The 21,954-nt window shown below is 44.8% G+C and overlaps 1 protein-coding gene across 4 annotated transcripts in view; it reads left to right on the top strand.

Moving 5' to 3' along the window:
- The first annotated feature begins 101 nt into the window (after nucleotides 1–101).
- LOC106586158 (kalirin) overlaps nucleotides 102–21,954 on the top strand; it is a 261,879-nt gene continuing 240,026 nt past the window's right edge. For 2 of the 4 annotated variants that reach the window (XM_014173066.2, XM_014173061.2), the window contains exon 1: nucleotides 103–849. In XM_014173066.2, coding sequence (XP_014028541.1) covers nucleotides 783–849 — 67 coding nt within the window. In that variant the 5' untranslated portion in view covers nucleotides 103–782. Of the gene's footprint in view, nucleotides 850–21,954 lie in introns of all 4 variants that reach the window. The other 2 variants (XM_014173062.2, XM_014173063.2) reach the window with 2 other exon arrangements.

Raw genomic sequence — 21,954 nt, 5'->3', positions numbered from 1 at the left:
GCGGCTTCTTGTCAACTTTCTCCACAGCAGTTTATTCACCTCAGCAATCTAGTGAAAAGGGAAAGGAGTGTGTTTTAGGGGGGCGAGGGTATAGGGGCGGAGGGGTCTGCTTTCTGAGCTATTGTTGGGAATACACCCTGCTGTCCCAGCCTGTGCTGATACAGCTCCTATCTGCGCGATTAGCGGATTTTTTACAATAAATAAGAAGGCAAGGGATTTGGGGGTTAGATACGGACTTCGTACTATTCTGACTTTTTTTTCTTTCTGTAAACGACTTAGGTTATAGATGTAAAATCATGTTGATGCTTTTTTCATAGCCAGACCAATTTCATTATGCAGCTTTGGTGACATCACTAGAACGAACTGCCAAGAAACCGTTCTTAATGCAACCATATGCCGATGCCTTGACTTTATAGGCTACAGCTAATTTTCGGGGATGCTCTGGGCTATATTATACTCAAGACGTGCGGCGTTTAGTGTAAATCCGCGATTTTGCCAGCAGAACAACCCATTTGAAATCGTACGGTATCTTCATTTTGTCACACGCGCCTTGGGTTCCCTTTGTGGCGCCGGGGCTGCGAAAGGAGGAGGTTGAATTTGAAACAATAGAGCGCAAAATACAGCCCAAGCACAAGGACGGAAACCCACGGCCGAACAGCGAGCGCCTGTGACAAAGAACTCGAGAACATGAAGAAGCCAGCTCGCGCTGCACTGATTTGGTTAAAGTAATCACTGGATATATTTCGGGCTACATTGTCTCTTGACATCCTCAAGGAGAAAACATGAATTCAGCTGAAGCAGCAGAGGAGGGACCGAATGATTCGGATACGGATGCGTTTTTCAAAACCGGTAGGATGAAAGTACAATATTTGAAACCCTTTATTTCAGTGAAGTGAAACGTTTTGATACATGCAATGCTGGGATGGGGTAAGCTATTGTCTTGAACCTATGGCAAACCATCTCTTGCCGTAGCCCCAAATGGTCTATGTTGGAGGACGTGAGTCCCTCGGCTTAGGTACCAGTTCTCAAATCCAATGAGCACTAAAATATAAGAAATGTGCTATTCATTGACACTGTGTAAGCATTGAATTGAGGATGTCTGTAGAATTGTGTGATATGTTGTTGTTATAACGTATATCATATGTGTGTATAAGGGACACACTGTTGCTTTTGTTGGACATGTATTTACCTTCTACATTCGTTATTGCACCACCTTGAACTAACGACTCACCTCACACACGGGCACACACACACTCAAAAATATACTGTGTGGGTGTTGTTAACACTTGTCACCAGAAGTAGTTGACAGCTTGGGATGATCTTATGCCATCTATCAACCAACACAGGACTGCTGAAATGAGTGGCTGTCTGTTACTGGGGGACTCCATCAGAGGGGAAAGGCAGTTTCTCAAGGAACAAAACCTGACACTCTGACACTTGTCATGTTTAGTCTCTTCCCAGCACCATGTGAGTTTAGGATCTGACACTGTATTCCTGCGTAGTCTGCTGTGCCTGTGTGTGTGTGTGTGTCAAACACATTCTGTATGCTCTACCGGAGAAGGGGGACACACCCTACCTCTCCATCTCACTATAGTCTAGTGCATGGGAATCACACCCAGCTCGGCCGCCACACAGCCACTAGTTTTCATCTCACATGATATATATATATATATATATATATATATATATATATACAGCTTAATCAGTGGGATAAGTGGTTATTAGAGCCTGGCAAATACTAGGTCTGTGTCCCAAATGGCACTCTATTCCCTATATAGTGCACCATACTAATTTTGACCGGAGCCCTCAGGGTACCCTATTCTTTTAGTTGTGGCTGTCTGTCTGACTGTGTTCCCTCCTTTTTTGTATGTCCGTTTTGGAATGAGAGTAGGAACTCCTTCCTTCCTCTTGCTTTAATGGAAGGTAATACGGGAGAGGCTCTTACTGTTTTCAATGCAAAGCATCTTCTTTGTAGTCTAATCAGGAAGCCGCCTTAGTGGGGTGGGGAGCAGATGAGAACCAGGAAGTGGGACAAAACACAAGCTGGTGGAAAAGTGGAGCCCCGGCCCCTAAGACGTTGTGCCTTTTGGTGTCAAGGTGAACGGAACCACAACAGTACTGGCTTTCTCTTCCTCTACGCCGAACTGGAATTGAAATGACTCACAGATGGCGAGATCAGTAAAAGCCACTGGCGAGGAATATAACTTTTCTGTGGCGGTACGGTGGAGACCATGCGAGGACACCTGCTCCTGTTTCTCCCTAGGTCTGTCATTGATAGTTCTATTGATCCACCATGACAGGACCTACCCTGGGGGCAGGCAGGCAGGGGGTAGAGACCATAAAGGTCCCACTCAACCACAGCACCAACCATGAGTGGGTGTTTACCACCAGAGAAAGACACTATGTGGCTGAATGCGTTGTAATCCATTCACAACGGCCCGGCTGAAAGAGGGCTACGGTGGGTTTATGTCCTGAGCCACACAGGAGTCTCCATGCCTGCTCATTCAGAACTTAGAGGTAGATTAACCTTGAATGCAAACTTTAATTCTCCCCTCTTTGTAAAGTGGCTTCTGAGTAGAAGCCTTTTCTCGCATACGGGACATATGTCTTTCGCCTGCAAGGTTCACAAAGTCATCAGAGAGCCTGGTGGAAATGTATTTCTCCCTCCGTCTGCCTTTTCGATATGTAATTGGTAGCCATGGCAATCACTTCGCTGGGTAATTTCGCCTGCTGCCCCTGGCTTTTTAACAAGTTGCGACCGAGCAGAGCAAGGGCCATCATTAGTCCAGGTAATAATTGCTGGAGATTGACAGAGGCAAGCTCGTGGATCAATATCTGAATTGCTCTAAGCATTTCAGTCTGCAGGAAGTAAGTCAAACTGAGAAAAAACAACAGAGCAGCTGTGTCGGAAGGAACTCATTTAGTTGATTGGACCATCATTGTGAATATGAAGTATCAAATCAAATCAAATCGTATTGGTCACATACACATGGTTAGCAGATGTTAATGCGAGTGTAGGGAAATGCTTGTGCTTCTAGTTCCCACCATGCAGTAATATCTAACAAGTAATCTAACAATTTCACAACAACTACCTTATACACACAAATGTAAAAGGGATTAATAAGAATATGTACATATAAATATATGGATGAGTGATGGCCGTGCAGCATAGGCAAGATGCAGTAGATGGCATAGAGTACAGTATATACATATGAGATGAGTAATGTAGGATATGTAACCATTATTAAAGTGGCGTTATTTAAAGTGACTAGTGATACCTTTATTAAGTCCATTTATTGAAGTGGCCAGAGATTTGAGTCAGTATGTTGGCAGCAGCCTCTCTATGTTAGTGATCGCTGTTTAACAGTCTGATGGCCTTGAGATAGAAGCTGTTTTTCAGTCTCTCGGTCCCAGCTTTGATGCACCTGTACTGACCTCGCCTTCTGGATGATAGCGGGGTGAACAAGCAGTGGCTCGGGTGGTTGTTGTCCTGGAGGGCAGGTAGTTTGTCCCCGGTGATGCGTTGTGCAGATCGCACTACCCTCTGGAGAGCCTTGCGGCTGAGGGCGGTGCAGTTGCCGTACCAGGCGGTGATACAGCCCGACAGGATGCTCTCGATTGTGCATCTGTAAAAGTTTGTGAGTGTTTTAGGTGACAAGCAACATTTCTTCAGCCTTCTGAGGTTGAAGAGGTGCTGTTGCGCCTTCTTCACCACGCTGTCTGTGTGGGTGGACCATTTCAGTTTGTCCGTGATGTGTACGCAGAGGAACTTAAAACTTTCCACCTTCTCCACTGCTGTCCCGTCGATGTGTATCTGTCCCCTCTGCTGTTTCCTGAAGTCCACGATCATCTCCTTTGTTTTGTTGACATTGAGTGAGAGGTTCTTTTCCTGACACCACACTCCGAGGGCCCTCACCTCCTCCCTGTAGGCCGTCTCGTCGTTGTTGGTAATAAAGCCTACCACTCTGGTGTCGTCTGCAAACTTGATGATTGAGTTGGAGGCGTGTATGGCCACGCAGTCATGGGTGAACAGGGAGTACAGGAGAGGGCTGAGAACGCACCCTTGTGGAGCCCCAGTGTTGAGGATCAGCCTTCACCACCTGGCGGCGGCCCGTCAGAAAGTCCAGGACCCAGTTGCACAGGGCGGGGTTGAGACCCAGGGTCTTGACCTTAATGACGAGTTTGGAGGGTATTATGGTGTTAAATGCTGCGCTGTAGTCAATGAACAGCATTCTTACATAGGTATTCCTCTTGTCCGGATGGGATAGGGCAGTGTGCAGTGTGATGGCGATTGCATCGTCAGTGGACCTATTGGGGCGGTAAGCAAATTGGAGTGGGTCTAGGGTATCAGGTAGGGTGGAGGGGATTTGATCTTTGACTAGTGTCTCAAAGCACTTTATGATGACAGAAGTGAGTGCAACGAGGCGATAGTCATTTAGTTCAGTTACCCTAGCTATCTTGGGAACAGGAACAATGGTGGCCATCTTGAAGCATGTGGGGACAGCAGACTGGGATAGGGATTGATTGAATATGTCCGTAAACACACCAGCCAGCTGGTCTGCACATGCTCTGAGGACGCGGCCGGGGATGCCGTCTGGGCTGGCAGCCTTGCGAGGGTTAACACGTTTAAATATTTTACTCACGTTGGCCACGGAGAAGGAGAGCCCACAGGCTTTGGTAGCAGGCCGTGTCAGTGGCACTGTATTGACCTCAAAGCAAGCAAAGAAGTTGTTTAATTTGTCTTTGAGCAAGACGTAGCAAGACGTAGGCAAAAAGTAGGCTTACTAACCAAATTAATTGATAACACGACTAGGCCTACATTTTGGATAAAAACAGGATCATAAAACCCATTTTATCTCTTACTATTTTTTTTGCATTTTCTTAAAACTGCATTGTTGGTTAAGTAAAGTAAGCATTTCACTGTAAGGACTACACCTGTTGTATTCGGCGCATGTGACAAATAACATTTGATTTGATCCCAAAAATATTTTTGGAGTTACACAGTTCGTAAGTGGCTATGGGGCGTTGTAGAGGGCTAGCTCCATTCATTATTCAAATCCCTGGCCAGTGTGTTGGTGCTAGAGATGAGAGTGGGGTGGAGTGTGTGGTCACACAGCTTGCTCAAATCTGCTAGGGCAGCTGGTTGACCTTCGTGCCCCCAGGACCTTAATTTTCCACTTCATTGTGTGATATAGGACCTGCTCCCTCTCGGGAGACTATGGCTGCATCCCAAATGGCACTCTATTCCCTATATTGTGCTTTACTTTAAGAGTACCTATATAGGAAATAGGGTGCAATTTGAGATGCACAAAATGACAAAGTCTGCCTGGGCTGGATGGTCATGATACTTAATATCTTAGCTCACAGTCATAGTTTGATGAGGGGCTAGTCATTTAATTTAATTTAAAAGCTAAGGTTAACTGTCGATAGCGCCACCTAGTTAATATCAGGCCACTGCAGATGAGGCTCCCCATGCATTCATGCATGTGATTAATGTGTGGCGGTGCACACGAGTACATAAAACATTACAATGTAATTGGCTCCCCAGCGACAGGAAAAATATTGACATTAATTCACACACCTGTGAATATTCCTCGCTTTGTTTTGTTATTTTTTTTCACTTCATATCCCCTTTAGTAATAGACCAAGGCTATAATAAGCATAATTAAAAGTCATAGATTAAATAACTGATTATCATTGCCATCAGCCAATGTGTGTAGGCTACCTCAGTGCAGTGTCTATTTTGCCAGGCCATGCATTGAACATTTAGACAGTATAGCCATGTCCCTATGCCACTTTACCTACCCCCTGCACATCTGCTCTGACCAAACACAATGCAGGTCTGGGTGTTTTGATCTTGGCACATGAAAGAGAATCTGTGAAAGAGAATGAAACAATGCTGACTGAATGGAGTCATGGTGTCCCTGCAGTCTGTGAGCCAGGCAGGCAGACAGGCAGGCAGGTTCCACCCCATCGGGACAAGCTTTGGCCTGGGTACAGCATCACCTGGCCGCCCCTTCCTCCTGGTAGTCGTACCAGGCCTGGCCCAGCCTGGACCTGGTAGTTAATGACTGCTTAGCTGTGCTGTGCTCCATGCTGCGTGGGTAGCAGCCAGGGGGGAAGAACAATGGGCTCCCATGCCCCCGCTGTCAAGCCGGAACAATGGGTGTGTGCTGAGCTGAGGGCCTTCCCCTCTCTCCCCGTCCCCTCTCTCCCTTTCCCTTCTCCCCTCAGCCTGCCAGGCACACCAGGCTCAGTCTACACTGCAATGCACCGCGCCGCCAGGGAGGAAAATGGCTAATTTATCAACGTAAACCACTGGGGTAATAGAGAGAGTGAGATAATTTTGTGAGGATTATTGAGTCATGATCTGACGTGGAGGAGGGAGAGAGGGAGTAAAGAAGAGGGAGAAAGAGGGATGTCCCCCACTTCTAAAAGCAGCAGGCTCCTCACCGCTCATGACGAACCATATGCTGTCAGTGTTTTGTTGGGGGCGGGCTGGTTGGTTAGTCTGAGAGGGTAATGGAGGGAGATCTTATTAGCTGATCCATCACTGCTGCTGCTGGATATCAAGGCTTTTAGAGAAATTGACAAAGTAGTCGAAGCAGCTCCCTAAGGACAGCATCTGGGCAATTCCACGGTAACAGAATTGTGCTGCGACTCAGATTTTTCACTTAAAATTTATGGCAAACAAAAACCATTGATTTCAAAGTTTAACAAACTGTACATCTATATACACAAGGACTACTTTTAACAATTTACACAGGCAATTTGGCAAAAAAAACATGTACTGGAAGAACTGTGCGAATGTAAAGTTTGGTAACAGAATTTCAGTAAAATCTTCAGTTTTTTTGTGTCCACGTTTCTAGAAACTGTTTAATACGTGGTCTGAATTAAGATTGAACAATTTCTGAATGGGGTGTTAGCTATGACATGACACATTGACTTTGAAAAAATCTATTTTGGTTATTGAACTACAGTAAGTGAAGTGGATTTACACACGATAACGTAATTGCGGTAACAGAATTTCATCATGGGTCCCTGATCTGTAGTACACAGATGCATAATTTTGGATATGAATGTCATTGTCTTCATGGTGATGTATCCTAAATAGGTCCACAAAGTTATAAATATGCAATATCCTCCTCCATATTTGGGTATTATTCAACACAATGGCTATATTTTTTAATGAGATCTGTCCCCAAACAAGACCAAATTTGGTTGGACCGGAATCTGAAACAATCATAGATGTCTATGTTTCACAATATTAGACATCAAAGTACAGCGCAGTATAGCTCAGAAGACTACAGTAGAGAATAGTACCGTGCAGTTCAGTATAGTACATTATAGTGTACTCAACTCTAGTGTGCTCTACTGTGTACTGTACTGTACTGAACTACTTTACTTTTCTTTACTGTACTGAACTCTACTCTACTGTACTGAACTACTTTACTTTTCTTTACTGTACTGAACTCTACTGTACTGAACTACTTTACTTTTCTTTACTGTACTGAACTCTACTGTACTGAACTACTTTACTTTTCTTTACTGTACTGAACTCTACTGTACTGAACTACTTTACTTTTCTTTACTGTACTGAACTCTACTGTACTGTACTGAACTACTTTGCTTTTCTGTACTGTACTAAACTCTACTGTACTGAACTACTTTACTTTTCTGTACTGTACTGTCCAAACTTGTGAACCCAACTGTGGTTTGTGACTACTATGATTTCCCATTCTAGCCATTGCAGAAATTCCATTACCGATTTGGTAACGGAATTTAAAGTTTTAATCACTTAATAATTCATAAACAACATTTATATCAGTAAAAACAGTAGAACTAATTGATAGGTCTACCTTTACTTGTTACTTTGGTGAACTTTTCATTATCCTCTCTCCTCATGGCTCGGTGACTCCAGCCAGTGAGCGACAAAAAATGTTGGTAACGGAATTTCAAGGCACAAGGCAATGTTTCTTAAACTTACAAAACGCAAAAAAAATGGATCCAAAAGGAAATATAAACGTTGATGTTAGTTGGCAGGGGTCTTTACTTCAACATGATTGTGTTTTGATGTATTTCTTTGTAATACTTTTTCTGGTAGATGTTTTCGAAGACCTCTTTTTCAGCTGTTTGACCAGAAATCAAATCCTTTGCATATTCCACATTATTCAGATGGAAAATGGTTGAAAAATTTGTACACTTGGTCAGGGTTTCCATTAGGAAAATGTGCTGCTGGACATTTCACCTGCAGCATTTTAATTTACTGGACATTTGAGAAATTTACCCATATGCATTGGGTGCATAACCTGATTAGAGCGTCCACCCACGGTGCTCAGAATGACAGAAATCACATTTCGAGTATGGTAATTCATATTAACTGAACATGTAAGTTGAGGATGCAGCCATGTACGGTCCTTACCGAATTCCGATGAGCACTTTGAAGATGTTAGAGTAACGGTCCACATTTACTTTTCCTCAGCCAACAAGACGAGTAACGAACAGTCAAATCACTAGTCTGTCAATCTACTATCCCCCGTAGTAGAAAAGTCTACCTATTCTATTGGTCAGCTTGTCGAGAAAGAAATAGCCTATTCCAAACTGACTCTGGGACAGTTTGGGATGATAGATCCCAAATTCATACAACCAGTAGGCCTAGGAAACACAGATTATTTTTAATTTAAAAAAAGTCTGATGCAACAGATCAGAATGTTTAGCTTAAAATGTTGATTTACTATTATTTCTTCACATTATAAGCGCAGTAATGCGCACAAGGCAGTAGGCTACGTGGGAATCAGTGGAGGCTGGTGGGACGGAGCTATAGGAGGATGGGCTAATTATAACGAATGGAATCAAAGGACGTTTACATACATTTGATGTGTTTGATACGTTCCATTTATCCCATTCCAGCCATTACAATAAGCCCGACTTCCTATAGCTCCTCCCCTGGCGCGAATGTTCATTCCATAATGCAATTAGCAGGAAAACACTGACGTCAAAAGGGCATCATGCGAGCGGTTCCATGTGACAGAGATGAAAATATCCGTTAGAAATTTTGAAAGAGGGAAGATCTAATATGCAACAACTATCACGAGTTGCTAATATGACTAGGATGGTGGCTACCGGACAATGAAAGAAAGTTGATATAAAATAATTGCCTCCACGGATATGGTCTGATTTTGGCTAGGCTACTTTGAAGTAAGGTAAGACGACATGTCTCATATGTATTAAAACTTTTAGGTTGAAATATATGTTTTCAAAATGCATACTGCCTCCAGCTCATTGTAAAGTGGTGTGTGACGCGCTGATGAAACCTGCCTTCCGCTGCCTATGTTTGCTGTTTGAGATGCTGTGGCAGCAGCTCTCGCGCTGTCTGACAGATTTTACGCTCGAAAGGCTCTGTATCTGTACGCGTGTGATAAATAAGATACATAACCAATATACTGTACGCGTGTGATAAATAAGATACATAACCAATATACTGTACGCGTGTGATAAATAAGATACATAACCAATATACTGTACGCGTGTGATAAATAAGATACATAACCAATATACTGTACGCGTGTGATAAATAAGATACATAACCAATATACTGTACGCGTGTGATAAATAAGATACATAACCAATATACTGTACGCGTGTGATAAATAAGATACATAACCAATATACTGTACGCGTGTGAAATAAGATACATAACCCATATACTGTACACACACGGCAATTTAATTCCTCTAGATTATGCAAATTAACCTATAGACCGATAAGCATGACCAGTCGAATGTATTTACATCGACTGGTATTTCCATCAATGAATAGGCTAAAAAGCATTATTTCCCAATGTTTTTTATCAGCCAAAGGCCGGCTATTACCGGCTAACAGAAACCCTGCACTGAGTGCACAAAACATTAAGAACACCTGCTCTTTCCATGAAATGCGCTGACCAGGTGAATATAGGTGAAAACTATGATCCCGTATTGATATTACTTATTAAATTCAATTCAATCAGTGTAGATTTTATTTGTATTTATTTATTTATTTTTTATTTCACCTTTATTTAACCAGGTAGGCTAGTTGAGAATGTCACAACTGTCGGAAGGATTAGACCAAAGCGCATCGTGTTGAGTGCTCATCTTCTTTTATTAGAGTAACGTGAACACTTAAACAAAAAAATAACAAAACGACACACGACAGTTCCGTAAGGTAACATAGACTATACGGAAAACAACCACCCACAGGACAAAACAGGCTGCCTAAGTATGGCTTCCAATCAGAGACAACAAAAGACACCTGCCTCTGATTGGAAACCATACTCAGCCACACATAGAAAATGAACATAGAAAATGAAAACTAGAACAAATCCCCATGAAACAAACCAACCCCAAAACACACAAAACAACACCCCCTGCCACGCCCTGACCATACTACAATGACAAATGACCCCTTTCACTGGTCAGGACGTGACAGAGAACAAGTTCTCATTTGCAACTGCGACCTGGCCAAGATAAAGCGTAGCAATTCGACACATACAACAACACAGAGTTACACATGGAATAAACAAAACATACAGTCAATAATACAGTAGAACAAAAGAAAACAAAAAGTCTATATACAGTGAGTGCAAATGAGGTAAGTTAAGGCAATAAATAGGCCATGGTGGTGAAGTAATTACAATATAGCAATTAAACACTGGAATGGTAGATGTGCAGAAGATGAATGTACAAGTAGGGATACTGGGGTGCAAAGGAGCAAGATAAATAAATAAATACAGTATGGGGATGAGGTAGGAAGATAGATGGGCTGTTTACAGATGGGCTATGTGCAGTGATCTGTGAGCTGCTCTGACAGCTGGTGCTTAAAGCTAGTGAGGGAGATATGAGTCTCCAGCTTCAGAGATTTTTGCAGTTCGTTCCAGTCATTGGCAGCAGAGAACTGGAAGGAAAGGCGGCCAAAGAAGGAATTGGCTTTGGGGGTGACCAGTGAGATATACCTGCTGGAGCGCATGCTACGAGTGGGTGCTGCTATGGTGACCAGTGAGCGGAGATAAGGCGGGGCTTTACCTAGCAGAGACTTGTAGATAACCTGTAGCCAGTGGGTTTGGCGACGAGTATGAAGCGAGGGCCAACCAACGAGAGCGTACAGGTCGCAATGGTGGGTAGTGTATGGGGCTTTTGTGACAAAACGGATGGCACTGTGATAGACTGCATCCAGTTTGTTGAGTAGAGTGTTGGAGGCTATTTTATAGATGACATCACCGAAGTCGAGGATCGGTAGGATGGTCAGTTTTACGAGGGTGTGTTTGGCAGCATGAGTGAAGGATGCTTTGTTGCGATATAGGAAGCCGATTCTAGATTTAATTTTGGATTGGAGATGCTTAATTTGAGTCTGGAAGGAGAGTTTACATTCTAACCGGACACCCAGGTATTTGTAGTTGTCCACGTATTCTAAGTCAGAGCCGTCCAGATTAGTGATGCTGGACGGGCGGGCAGGCGCGGGCAGTGATCGATTGAATAGCATGCATTTAGTTTTACCTGCATTTGAGAGCAGTTGGAGGCCACGGAAGGAGAGTTGTATGGCATTGAAGCTCGTCTGGAGGTTAGTTAACACAGTGTCCAAAGAGGGGCCAGAACTATACAGAACGGTGTCGTCTGCGTAGAGGTGGATCAGAGAATCACCTGCAGCAAGAGCAATATCATTGATGTACACAGAGAAGAGAGTCGTCCCGAGAATTGAACCCTGTGGCACACCCATAGAGACTGCCAGAGGTCTGGACAACAGGCCCTCCGATTTGACACACTGAACTCTATCAGAGAAGTAGTTGGTGAACCAGGCGATGCAATCATTTGAGAAACCAAGGCTGTCGAGTCTGCCGATAAGAATGTGGTGATTGACAGAGTCAAAAGCCTTGGCCAGGTCGATGAAGACGGCTGCACAGTAATGTCTCTTATCGATGGCGGTTATGATGTCGTTTAGGACATTGAGCGTGGCTGAGGTGCACCAATGACGAGCTCTGAAACCAGATTGCATAGTGGAGAAGGTACGGTGGGATTCGAAATGGTCGGTAATCTGTTTGTTAACTTGGATTTTGAAGACCTTAGAAAGACAGGGTAGGATAGATATAGGTCTGTAGCAGTTTGGGTCTAGAGTGTCACCCCCTTTGAAGAGGGGGATGACCGTGGCAGCTTTCCAATCTTTGGGAATCTCAGACGATACGAAAGAGAGGTTGAACAGGCTAGTAATAGGGGTTGCAACAATTTTGGCAGGAAATTTTAGAAAGAGAAAATCCAGATTGTCTAGCCCGGCTGATTTGTATGGGTCCAGATTTTGCAGCTCTTTCAGAACATCAGCTATCTGGATTTGGGTCAAGGAGAAATGGTGGGGGCTTTGGCGGGTTGCTGTGGAGGGTGCCGGGCAGTTGACGGGGGTAGGGGTAGCCAGGTGGAAAGCATGGCCAGCCGTAGAGAAATGCTTATTGAATTTCTCAATTATAGTGAATTTATCGGTGGTAACAGTATTTCCTAGCCTCAGAGCAGTGGGCAGCTGGGAGGAGGTGCTCTTATTCTCCATGGACTTTACAGTGTCCCAGAACTTTTTTGAGTTAGGATGCAAATTTCTGTTTGAAAAAGCAAGCCTTAGCTTTTCTAACTGCCTGTGTATATTTGTTCCTAACTTCCCTGAAAAGTTGCATATCACGGGGGCTATTCGATGCTAATGCAGAACGCCACAGGATGTGTTTGTGTTGGTCAAGGGCAGACAGGTCTGGAGTGAACCAAGGACTATATCTATTCCTAGTTCTACATTTGAGTGGGGCATGCTTATTTAAGATGGTGAGGAAGGCACTTTTAAAGAATAGCCAGGCATCAGCTACTGACGGGATGAGGTCAATGTCATTCCAGGATACCCCGGCCAGGTCGATTAGAAAGGCCTGCTCGCAGAAGTGTTTTAGGGAGTGTTTGACAGTGATGAGGGGTGGTCATTTGGTCGCAGACCCATTACGGATGCAGGCAAATGAGGCAGTGATCGCTGAGATCTTGATTGAAAACAGCAGAAGTGTATTTGGAGGGCGAGTTAGTTAGGATGATATCTATGAGGGTGCACGTGTTTACGGATTTGGGGTTGTACCTGCTAGGTTCATTGATAATTTGTGTGAGATTGAGGGCATCAAGCTTAGATTGCAGGATGTCGGGGTGTTAAGCATGTCCCAGTTTAGGTCACCTAGTAGATGAAGGGGAGGAGACAGGTTGAATAAGGATTTTTAAGCCTTGAGACTATTAAGACATGGATTGTGTATGTGTGCCATTCAGAGGGTGAATGGGCAAGATAAAATATTGAAGTGCCTTTGAACAGGGTATGGTAGGTAACAGGTGCACCGGTTTGTGTCAAGGTGTTCTTAATGTTTTGTACATTCAGTGTATATACGCTAAACAATATAGACTCTTAGCTTTCATTTGATACCCAATTTGACACGCTCCCATGAACTACACATGTTGGTGCACTTAGGTGTTTTCACGTGGATATTACCATCTGTGTTTATTCTGATAAAGAGTCTAAATACCTAACAGGAGTTTAGGTTTTCTTCTACCTGATTGTTTATCAGTGTAACGGTTGTCGTCTGGAAAGGAGGACCAAGGCGCAGTGGGTTGTATACTCATCTTCTTTTAATAGGCGAAAGAAGGAAAACCAAACAAACACGTATACAAAAATGATGAACGCCAAAAATACAGTCTTGTCATGCTCACACGTGCAAAACAAGAAACAATCTCCCACAAACACTAAACCAAACACATACCCATATATAGGACTCCCAATCAGAGGCAACGAGAAAACCCCGGCCTCCAATTGAGAGTCCAACCCCAATAAACCAGACACAGAAATACAAAAGACCAGAGACCACATAAAAATACAAACATAGAACATTACCCGAAAACCCGGAAATCAAATCAAATCAATCAATCAAACAAATTTATTTTTATATAGCCCTTCGTACATCAGCTGATATCTCAAAGTGCTGTACAGAAACCCAGCCTAAAACCCCAAACAGCAAGCAAAGCATGTGAAAGAAGCACGGTGGCTAGGAAAAACTCCCTAGAAAGGCCAAAAACCTAGGAAGAAACCTAGAGAGGAACCAGGCTATGAGGGGTGGCCAGTCCTCTTCTGGCTGTGCAGGGTGGATATTATAACAGAACATGGTCAAGATGTTAAAATGTTCATAAATGACCAGCATGGTCAAATAATAATAATCATAGTAGTTGTCGAGGGTGCAACAAGCACGTCCGGTGAACAGGTCAGGGTTCCATAGCCGCAGGCAGAACAGTTGAAACTGGAGCAGCAGCACGGCCAGGTGGACTGGGGACAGCTGGCCGTGCTGGAAATAATACATCAAACGCCCTACTAAATAAACCACCACCCCGAACCACATAAAACAAATACCCTCTGCCACGTCCTGACCAAACTACAATAACAAATAACCCTTATACTGGTCAGGACGTGACAATCAGTAGTGGCTTTTGTTGGGTTTTTAGAGGGTTTCATTGCCATTTTCAACCATAATATTTCCTCGTTATATTTAATACGTGTGCTGCTGCACAATTTAAAGCAGTCATTTCAGCAGTCATTTCAGTCATGTCATTTCAGTATGCCTAAAGCAATACAGTGTGATGATGACAGTAAAGGGTTACATCTCACAGAGACTATTATCCATTTCTGCTGGGAATTTACATGACTGACTTATTCTGAACAAATGTCAATGTAATTGGTGCTGCGATAACTCTACATTTGTATTAAATGACTGTTGAATGAATGTAGGCCTACTTTCTAATCTAGATATGTATGGTAATGGAATTTTACAACATTTTGGGTACTTTATTCATTAAGGTCTCAGTGTCTGCACTGATAATGGCATGGGTGCTTGGGACTCCACTCTGACTTATGATTTACAGGCTGCATCTCACATGGCACCCTATTCCCTATATAATGCACTACTTTTGACCATGGCTCTAGTCAAAAGTAGTACACTAAATAGGAAATTGGGTGCCATTTGGGACATAGGCTTAGCAACCAGTTAGACCAACTGCTCAGCCCTTGCTCAGCCCCTATGCTGCCCAGTTTAATGTATTTTATATCCACTCAAGTGGTTAGGCCTATATCATTATTTCTCTCTCTTGTCCATGAAGTCTCAAGCTTTTTGTAAACTCTAGAGAGGAAATGTAGCAAGGCCTCTGAGATTGAAGGTGGAAAGCATACAGGTAACTGCCAAAGTAATGGAAACACTTGAGTAAATGAGGGACACTAGTATATTAAAAGCAGGTGTTTACACACAGGTGTGGTTCTTGAGTTAATTAAGCAATTAACATCCCATCATGCTTAGGGTCATGTATAAAAATGCGTGGCAGGGCATTATTTTGGCTACCACGGCTATGCCCCATAGGATAACAATGCCCCCATCTGAATGGTTTGATTAGTTAGAAAACAATCTAAACCATATGCCATGGCCATCTCAGTCACCAGATCTCAACCCAATTTTACACTTATGGGAGCCTGACGAGCCGGCGGGAGCCTGACGAGCCGGCTGAGGCATCTCCGGTTGCGCATGCGTGCATGCGTGGGTGGAGAGATTATACTCTCAAACACCACTCCACACCAGGAGTCCATCGGGAAGGAAAGCATGCCAACCAGAGGATACAATTGGATGATGTGCTCTTGACTTCCTCTCGGGTAGGAGTGGCTCTTACACAGGCCCATAGGGAAACCCCGTTCACCATCCCTCTGTCTGTCTAGCCACCAAGAACAGGGGATCCAGAGGAGTGGTGAGGAGACTCAGCGGTGGTCTGAGTCTCAATGTCTGTTGTTTTGCCTCGTAATGAAAACATTGCTTTCGAGACCCCCTCTCATGCCAGTGTCTGTATCTGGCTGCAGGATTCTCGGGTGGCTAATAGCCATGATATAATGAGAAAATGAAAATAGAAATGAGCGAGTTAGTCATTTCAAGGGAAAGCTCAAACATTCTGCTGTTGTTATTGCTCTCCTCCATCAGAAACGGACCCCTGATCCTCCTTCCCAGTCCTGGTCATGGATGCAGTGTCGGTGTGTGCGCTTGCGTGCGAGTGTATTTGTGCACATGCGTACAGTATGTGTGTGTTTGCCTTAGCCCCCTGACCTCCCTCCTCTCTGAGCACTCAGCCCTGACTCACCCTGTCAGCCACAAGGTCACATGGGATGGAGCTGGAGAGCACTCATACATTTTTCATCATATCCTGCTCTGCTCACTCCAGTCAACTCACTGTATTCCTCCACTGTGTCCCAAATGGCACCCTATTACGCTGTATACTAAAGATGGCCCTGCAGCATCAGCTGCGTTGCTTTATCTTGAAAAGATGCCTTTGGGAGAAGGTAGGGGGTTCTTGAAGGCGTCTGTTTCGGACAATGACTGAGGTTCCTCTCCGATGATTCATCTCCATCACAGAAATGGCTCTTAGGGCTGCTGCACATGAACGTGTCCCACAGTGTAGGTCTGTGGAACAAACTAAAAGGCTGTAGGATGCCAGCAGTGAAGACCTGTTCATAAATAGCCTGTTAGAAAGTGCAGAGTGTTTTCAGCACACTTCCCACAAGATTGGTCTGGTGTCAACACGCACAGAAAAAGCCCTGGGTAAGCCAAATAAGGGGAGGAGACAGCCAGAGAGCCAGAATCACACTGTCGAAGGAAAGCCGCTTTGCTTAACACTTTTCCAATTCATTATATCACTGTAACTGGAGCAGGGACGATTGACAAGAAATGGATGTGAACAGGGTGTTGGAGACGCCCCACACAAATATTACAGGAAGTGATGTCTGTAAAATGCCAGTAAAGCACTCACTTCTACGTCTTTGTACGCTCTCTGATAACTGTAACAGGCACAGCTGTGCGCGGTGTTGCACACCACTACTATACACACCCAAGTAGAACAAAGCTGTAGTAACAGCATGTTAACAGCAGTAACAGTATCTATACTGAAGTACTCTGCTGTTACTGTTGTAATGACAGCGTTACCGCACAGGTATAAGAGTGAGTCAATGTAAACTTCTGATCACCAAAAGAGTGAAGGTGTCTCTGACATGTGGGAACCCAGTTGAGTGTGGAGAGTTTCTTTTTATTCAGAGTATAGGCCTAAAATGAGTAACCATATGCTTGCGATTAGGTGTGTGACTAGGAGTGGAAGCCCACTGATGAATTTAATACAGTCTTCCTCAAAACATAACAAACCAGCAAGGCTAAAGCAAACAAAATACTTTATTCTCTCCTCACGTCAGCCACACAAACTCCCTCGACACTTTGGGTTTTCTGATGCAGAACTACTTTTAGACTGGTTTCCCCTAAAGATTATGGCATTTCAAATATTAATGTCCATCGGTCTCGTCGCACTGCAAGCCACATTTGTTCTGTGTACCTTTTCCATCGTTTCCAGGGTTGCATCCCAAATTGCACCCTATTTATTACATAGTGCACTACTTTTGCCCACGGGCTTTGGTCAAAACTAGTGCACTATGTAGGGAGTAGGGTTCCATTTGGAACGGAACACCGTTCTCACTGGGCTCCTGACTGCAGTGTACAGGCCAAGACCCAGACCGATCCAGACCCAAGTTGCTTCCCAAATGGCACCTTATTTCCTTCATAGTGCACTACTTTTGATCTCGGCCCATTGAGCTGGTCCGCTGCCGTGTATTTTGGCCTGAGCAGGGCCATGTTGATGACTCCTCGGGGCTAGCTGGCACGGCCTGGTCTGAAACATGATTACAATGAAAGCCCAGCTGACTGCCATCATTATTAATGGGCTGACCTTTCACAGTGACCTTCGCTGTGTGTTTAATGTAAAATAAGCCAGTTGTAGATGTGCAGTTTGCGACATGCACCTCTCCAGTATGTACACTAAATTATCAAAAGTTTGTGGACACTTGCTCGTCGAACATTTCATTACAAAATCATGGGCATTAATATGGAGTTGGTCCCCCCTTTGCTGCTATAACAGCCTCCACTCTTCTGGGAAGGCTTACCACTAATGTTGGAACATTTCTGCGGGGACTTGCTTCCCATTCAGCCACAAGAGCATTAGTGATGGCGGGTACTGATGTTGGGCGATTAGGCCTGGCTCACAGTCAGTGTTCCAATTCATGCCAAAGGTGTTCGATGGGGTTGAGGTTAGGTTTCTGCTGAACAGTCAAGTTCTTTCACACCGATCTCAACAAACCATTTCTGTATGGACCTCGCTTTATACACGGGCGCATTGTCATGCTGAAACAGGAAAGAGCCTTCCCCAAACTGTTGCCACAAAGTTGGAAGCACAGAATCATCTAGAATGCTGTAGCCTTAAGATTTCTCTTCACTGGAACTAAGGGGCCTAGCCTGAACCATGAAAAACAGCCAGCCCCAGACCATTATTCCTCCTCCACCAAGCTTTACAGTTGCCACTATACTTTGGGGCAGGTAGCGTTCTCTTGGCATCCACCAAACCCAGATTCGTCCGTCAGACTGCCAGATGGTAAAGCGTGATTCATCACTCCAGAGAACACGTTCCCACTGCTCCAGAGTCCAGCTTTACACAACTCCATCCGACGCTTGGCATTACGCATGGTGATCTTACGCTTGTGTGCGGCTGCTCGGCCATGGAGCTCCTGAGGAACAGTTCTTGTGCTGACATTGCTTCCAGAGGCATTTTGGAACTCGGTAGTGAGTTGACCGGGGCAGCTCTAGCAGGGCAGAAATTTGGCGAACTGACTTGTTGGAAAGGTGGTATCTTATGACGGTGCCACGTTGAAAGTCACTGAGCTCTTTAGTAAGGCCATTCTACTGTCAATGTTTGTCTATGGAGATTGCATGGCTGTGTGCTCACCTGTCATCAACAAGTGTGGCTGAAATAGCCAAATCCACGAATTTGAAGGGGTGTCCACATACTTTTGATATGCGTGTTCCTCTGAGGTTCTGTAGTGTGGACTGAATTCTCCTGGCTCTACTCAACACCACATTAAACATATCAACCTATCTTTGAGTGGAAACAGACAAAGACTCAGCAATAATCCATGTCTGCTATCGTTGTTTTCTTTGGGGTTGCATGGCTGAATACCTCCTTTGGTTTTGTTCTGATTCAGTGTTGATTTTTAAATATATATATATATATATATACACTGCTCAAAAAAATAAAGGGAACACTTAAACAACACAATGTAACTCCAAGTCAATCACACTTCTGTGAAATCAAACTGTCCACTTAGGAAGCAACACTGATTGACAATACATTTCACATGCTGTTGTGCAAATGGAATAGACAACAGGTGGAAATTATAGGCAATTAGCAAGACACCCCCAATAAAGGAGATGTTCTGCAGGTGGGGACCACAGACCACTTCTCAGTTCCTATGCTTCCTGGCTGATGTTTTGGTCACTTTTGAATGCTGGCGGTGCTTTCACTCTAGTGGTAGCATGAGACGGAGTCTACAACCCACACAAGTGGCTCAGGTAGTGCAGCTCATCCAGGATGGCACATCAATGCGAGCTGTGGCAAGAAGGTTTCCTGTGTCTGTCAGCGTAGTGTCCAGAGCATGGAGGCGCTACCAGGAGACAGGCCAGTACATCAGGAGACGTGGAGGAGGCCGTAGGAGGGCAACAACCCAGCAGCAGGACTGCTACCTCCGCCTTTGTGCAAGGAGGAGCAGGAGGAGCTCTGCCAGAGCCCTGCAAAATGACCTCCAGCAGGCCACAAATGTGCATGTGTCTGCTCAAACGGTCAGAAACAGACTCCATGAGGGTGGTATGAGGGCCCGACGTCCACAGATGGGGGTTGTGCTTACAGCCCAACACCGTGCAGGACATTTGGCATTTGCCAGAGAACACCAAGAATGGCAAATTCGCCACTGGCGCCCTGTGCTCTTCACAGATGAAAGCAGGTTCACACTGAGCACGTGACAGACGTGACAGAGTCTGGAGACGCCGTGGAGAACGTTCTGCTGCCTGCAACATCCTCCAGCATGACCGGTTTGGCGGTGGGTCAGTCTTGGTGTGGGGTGGCATTTCTTTGGGGGGCCGCACAGCCCTCCATGTGCTCGCCAGAGGTAGCCTGACTGCCATTAGGTACCGAGATGAGATCCTCAGACCCCTTGTGAGACCATTTGCTGGTGCGGTTGGCCCTGGGTTCCTCCTAATGCAAGACAATGCTAAACCTCATGTGGCTGGAGTGTGTCAGCAGTTCCTGCAAGAGGAAGGCATTGATGCTATAGACTGGCCCACCCGTTCCCCAGACCTGAATCCAATTGAGCACATCTGGGACATCATGTCTCGCTCCATCCACCAACGCCACGTTGCACCACAGACTGTCCAGGAGTTGGCGGATGCTTTAGTCCAGGTCTGGGAGGAGATCCCTCAGGAGACCGTCCGCCACCTCATCAGGAGCATGCCCAGGTGTTGTAGAGAGGTCATACAGGCACGTGGAGGCCACACACACTACTGAGCCTCATTTTGACTTGTTTTAAGGACATTACATCAAAGTTGGATCAGCCTGTAGTGTGGTTTTCCACTTTAATTTTGAGTGTGACTCCAAATCCAGACCTCCATGGGTTGATAAATTGGATTTCCATTGATTCTTTTTGTGTGATTTAGTTGTCAGCACATTCAACTATGTAAAGAAAAAAGTATTTAATAAGATTATTTTTTTCATTCAGATCTAGGATGTGTTGTTTAAGTGTTCCCTTTATTTTTTTGAGCAGTATTATATATATATTTGTTTAACCTTTATTTAACTAGGCAAGCCAATTAAGAACACATTCTTATTTACAATTGACGGCCTACCCGGCCAAACTCGGACGACGCTGGGCCAATTGTGTGCTGCCCTATGGGACTCCCAATCACGGCCGTGATGCAGCCTGGATTCGAACCAGGTACTGTAGTGACGCCTCTTGCACTGAGCTGCAGTGCCTTAGACCGCTGCGCCACGATGGGCCCAGATTGGTCTGTGATTGTCGATGAAAGGATCTCTAAGTAACTCACATGCATTTAAAAAGACACACAAAATGTATATGGACTGGCTTGCAGGGGATAACAACCATAAGACTTCAAGTTCTATTAGCAAGTAGAGTTATGTACTGTACATGCCCTTCTCACAGTGCACAATAAAAACCCAGGGTTGTATTGGAGGTGAGTTTTAGCAATATCACAGGTTTTACGTCTGCTGGAAGGTAGGGTTACACACACTCAAGTATTATTATGGGTCCCCCACAAGGTACACTGCTGAGTTCATTGCACTGGACCCATAATACCCATATATTAGAGCTTACTTGAAACATCTGGAAACGCCATTCGCCCAGGGAGAGGCCAGATCACCACATCTAGTGAAAAAGCCTTTAGGACTTTACCCAAGTAGGAAAATACGTCTTACAGATCAACGGTACAGAGCTGGTGCTCGCCCAATCATGGATGCCTGCTCTTAGACCGTGCCTGCGTCCCAAATGACACCCTATTTCCTATTTAGTGCACTGCTTAGTGCACGACAGGGCCCTGGTCAAAAGCAGTGCACTACAAAGGGAATAGGGTGCCATTTGGGACACCGTCTGTGAGAACTCCAGTGAGGCCACGATGGGACCCTCATTCCACCCATCTCCCTTTGTGAGAGGGAACTGGGAATTGACTCAATCATCCCGAGTCAGATGTGTGAATGGCGTGTCATCCAGGATCTGTAAAGAAGTTAAAAAGGTGGTGAGCACATGCTGCCGAACGCGAAGTGGCCGGGCCTGATTGCTGTGTTTAATACCAGACTTGGAGTGCCTTAATGGTCGAGTTCGCCCAGCATATGTTAATGAACGCACTGGGAGCATTGGCAGCAGAGCTGTGCAGCTGCAATGCCAGGATAAACTAACCGTGTGATAAAAGTCTCAGTGAAGGAGAGAGAGAGAGGAGTAAGAGCCAACCCCATTCCACTCCAAGCCTGATCA

The sequence above is a fragment of the Salmo salar genome, chromosome ssa25 (assembly GCF_905237065.1).
Source record: "Salmo salar chromosome ssa25, Ssal_v3.1, whole genome shotgun sequence".
NCBI classification, from domain to species: Eukaryota; Metazoa; Chordata; class Actinopteri; order Salmoniformes; family Salmonidae; genus Salmo; species Salmo salar.
The sequence above is the reverse complement of the archived record's forward strand: the minus strand, read 5'-3'. Positions and strand labels throughout refer to the sequence as shown.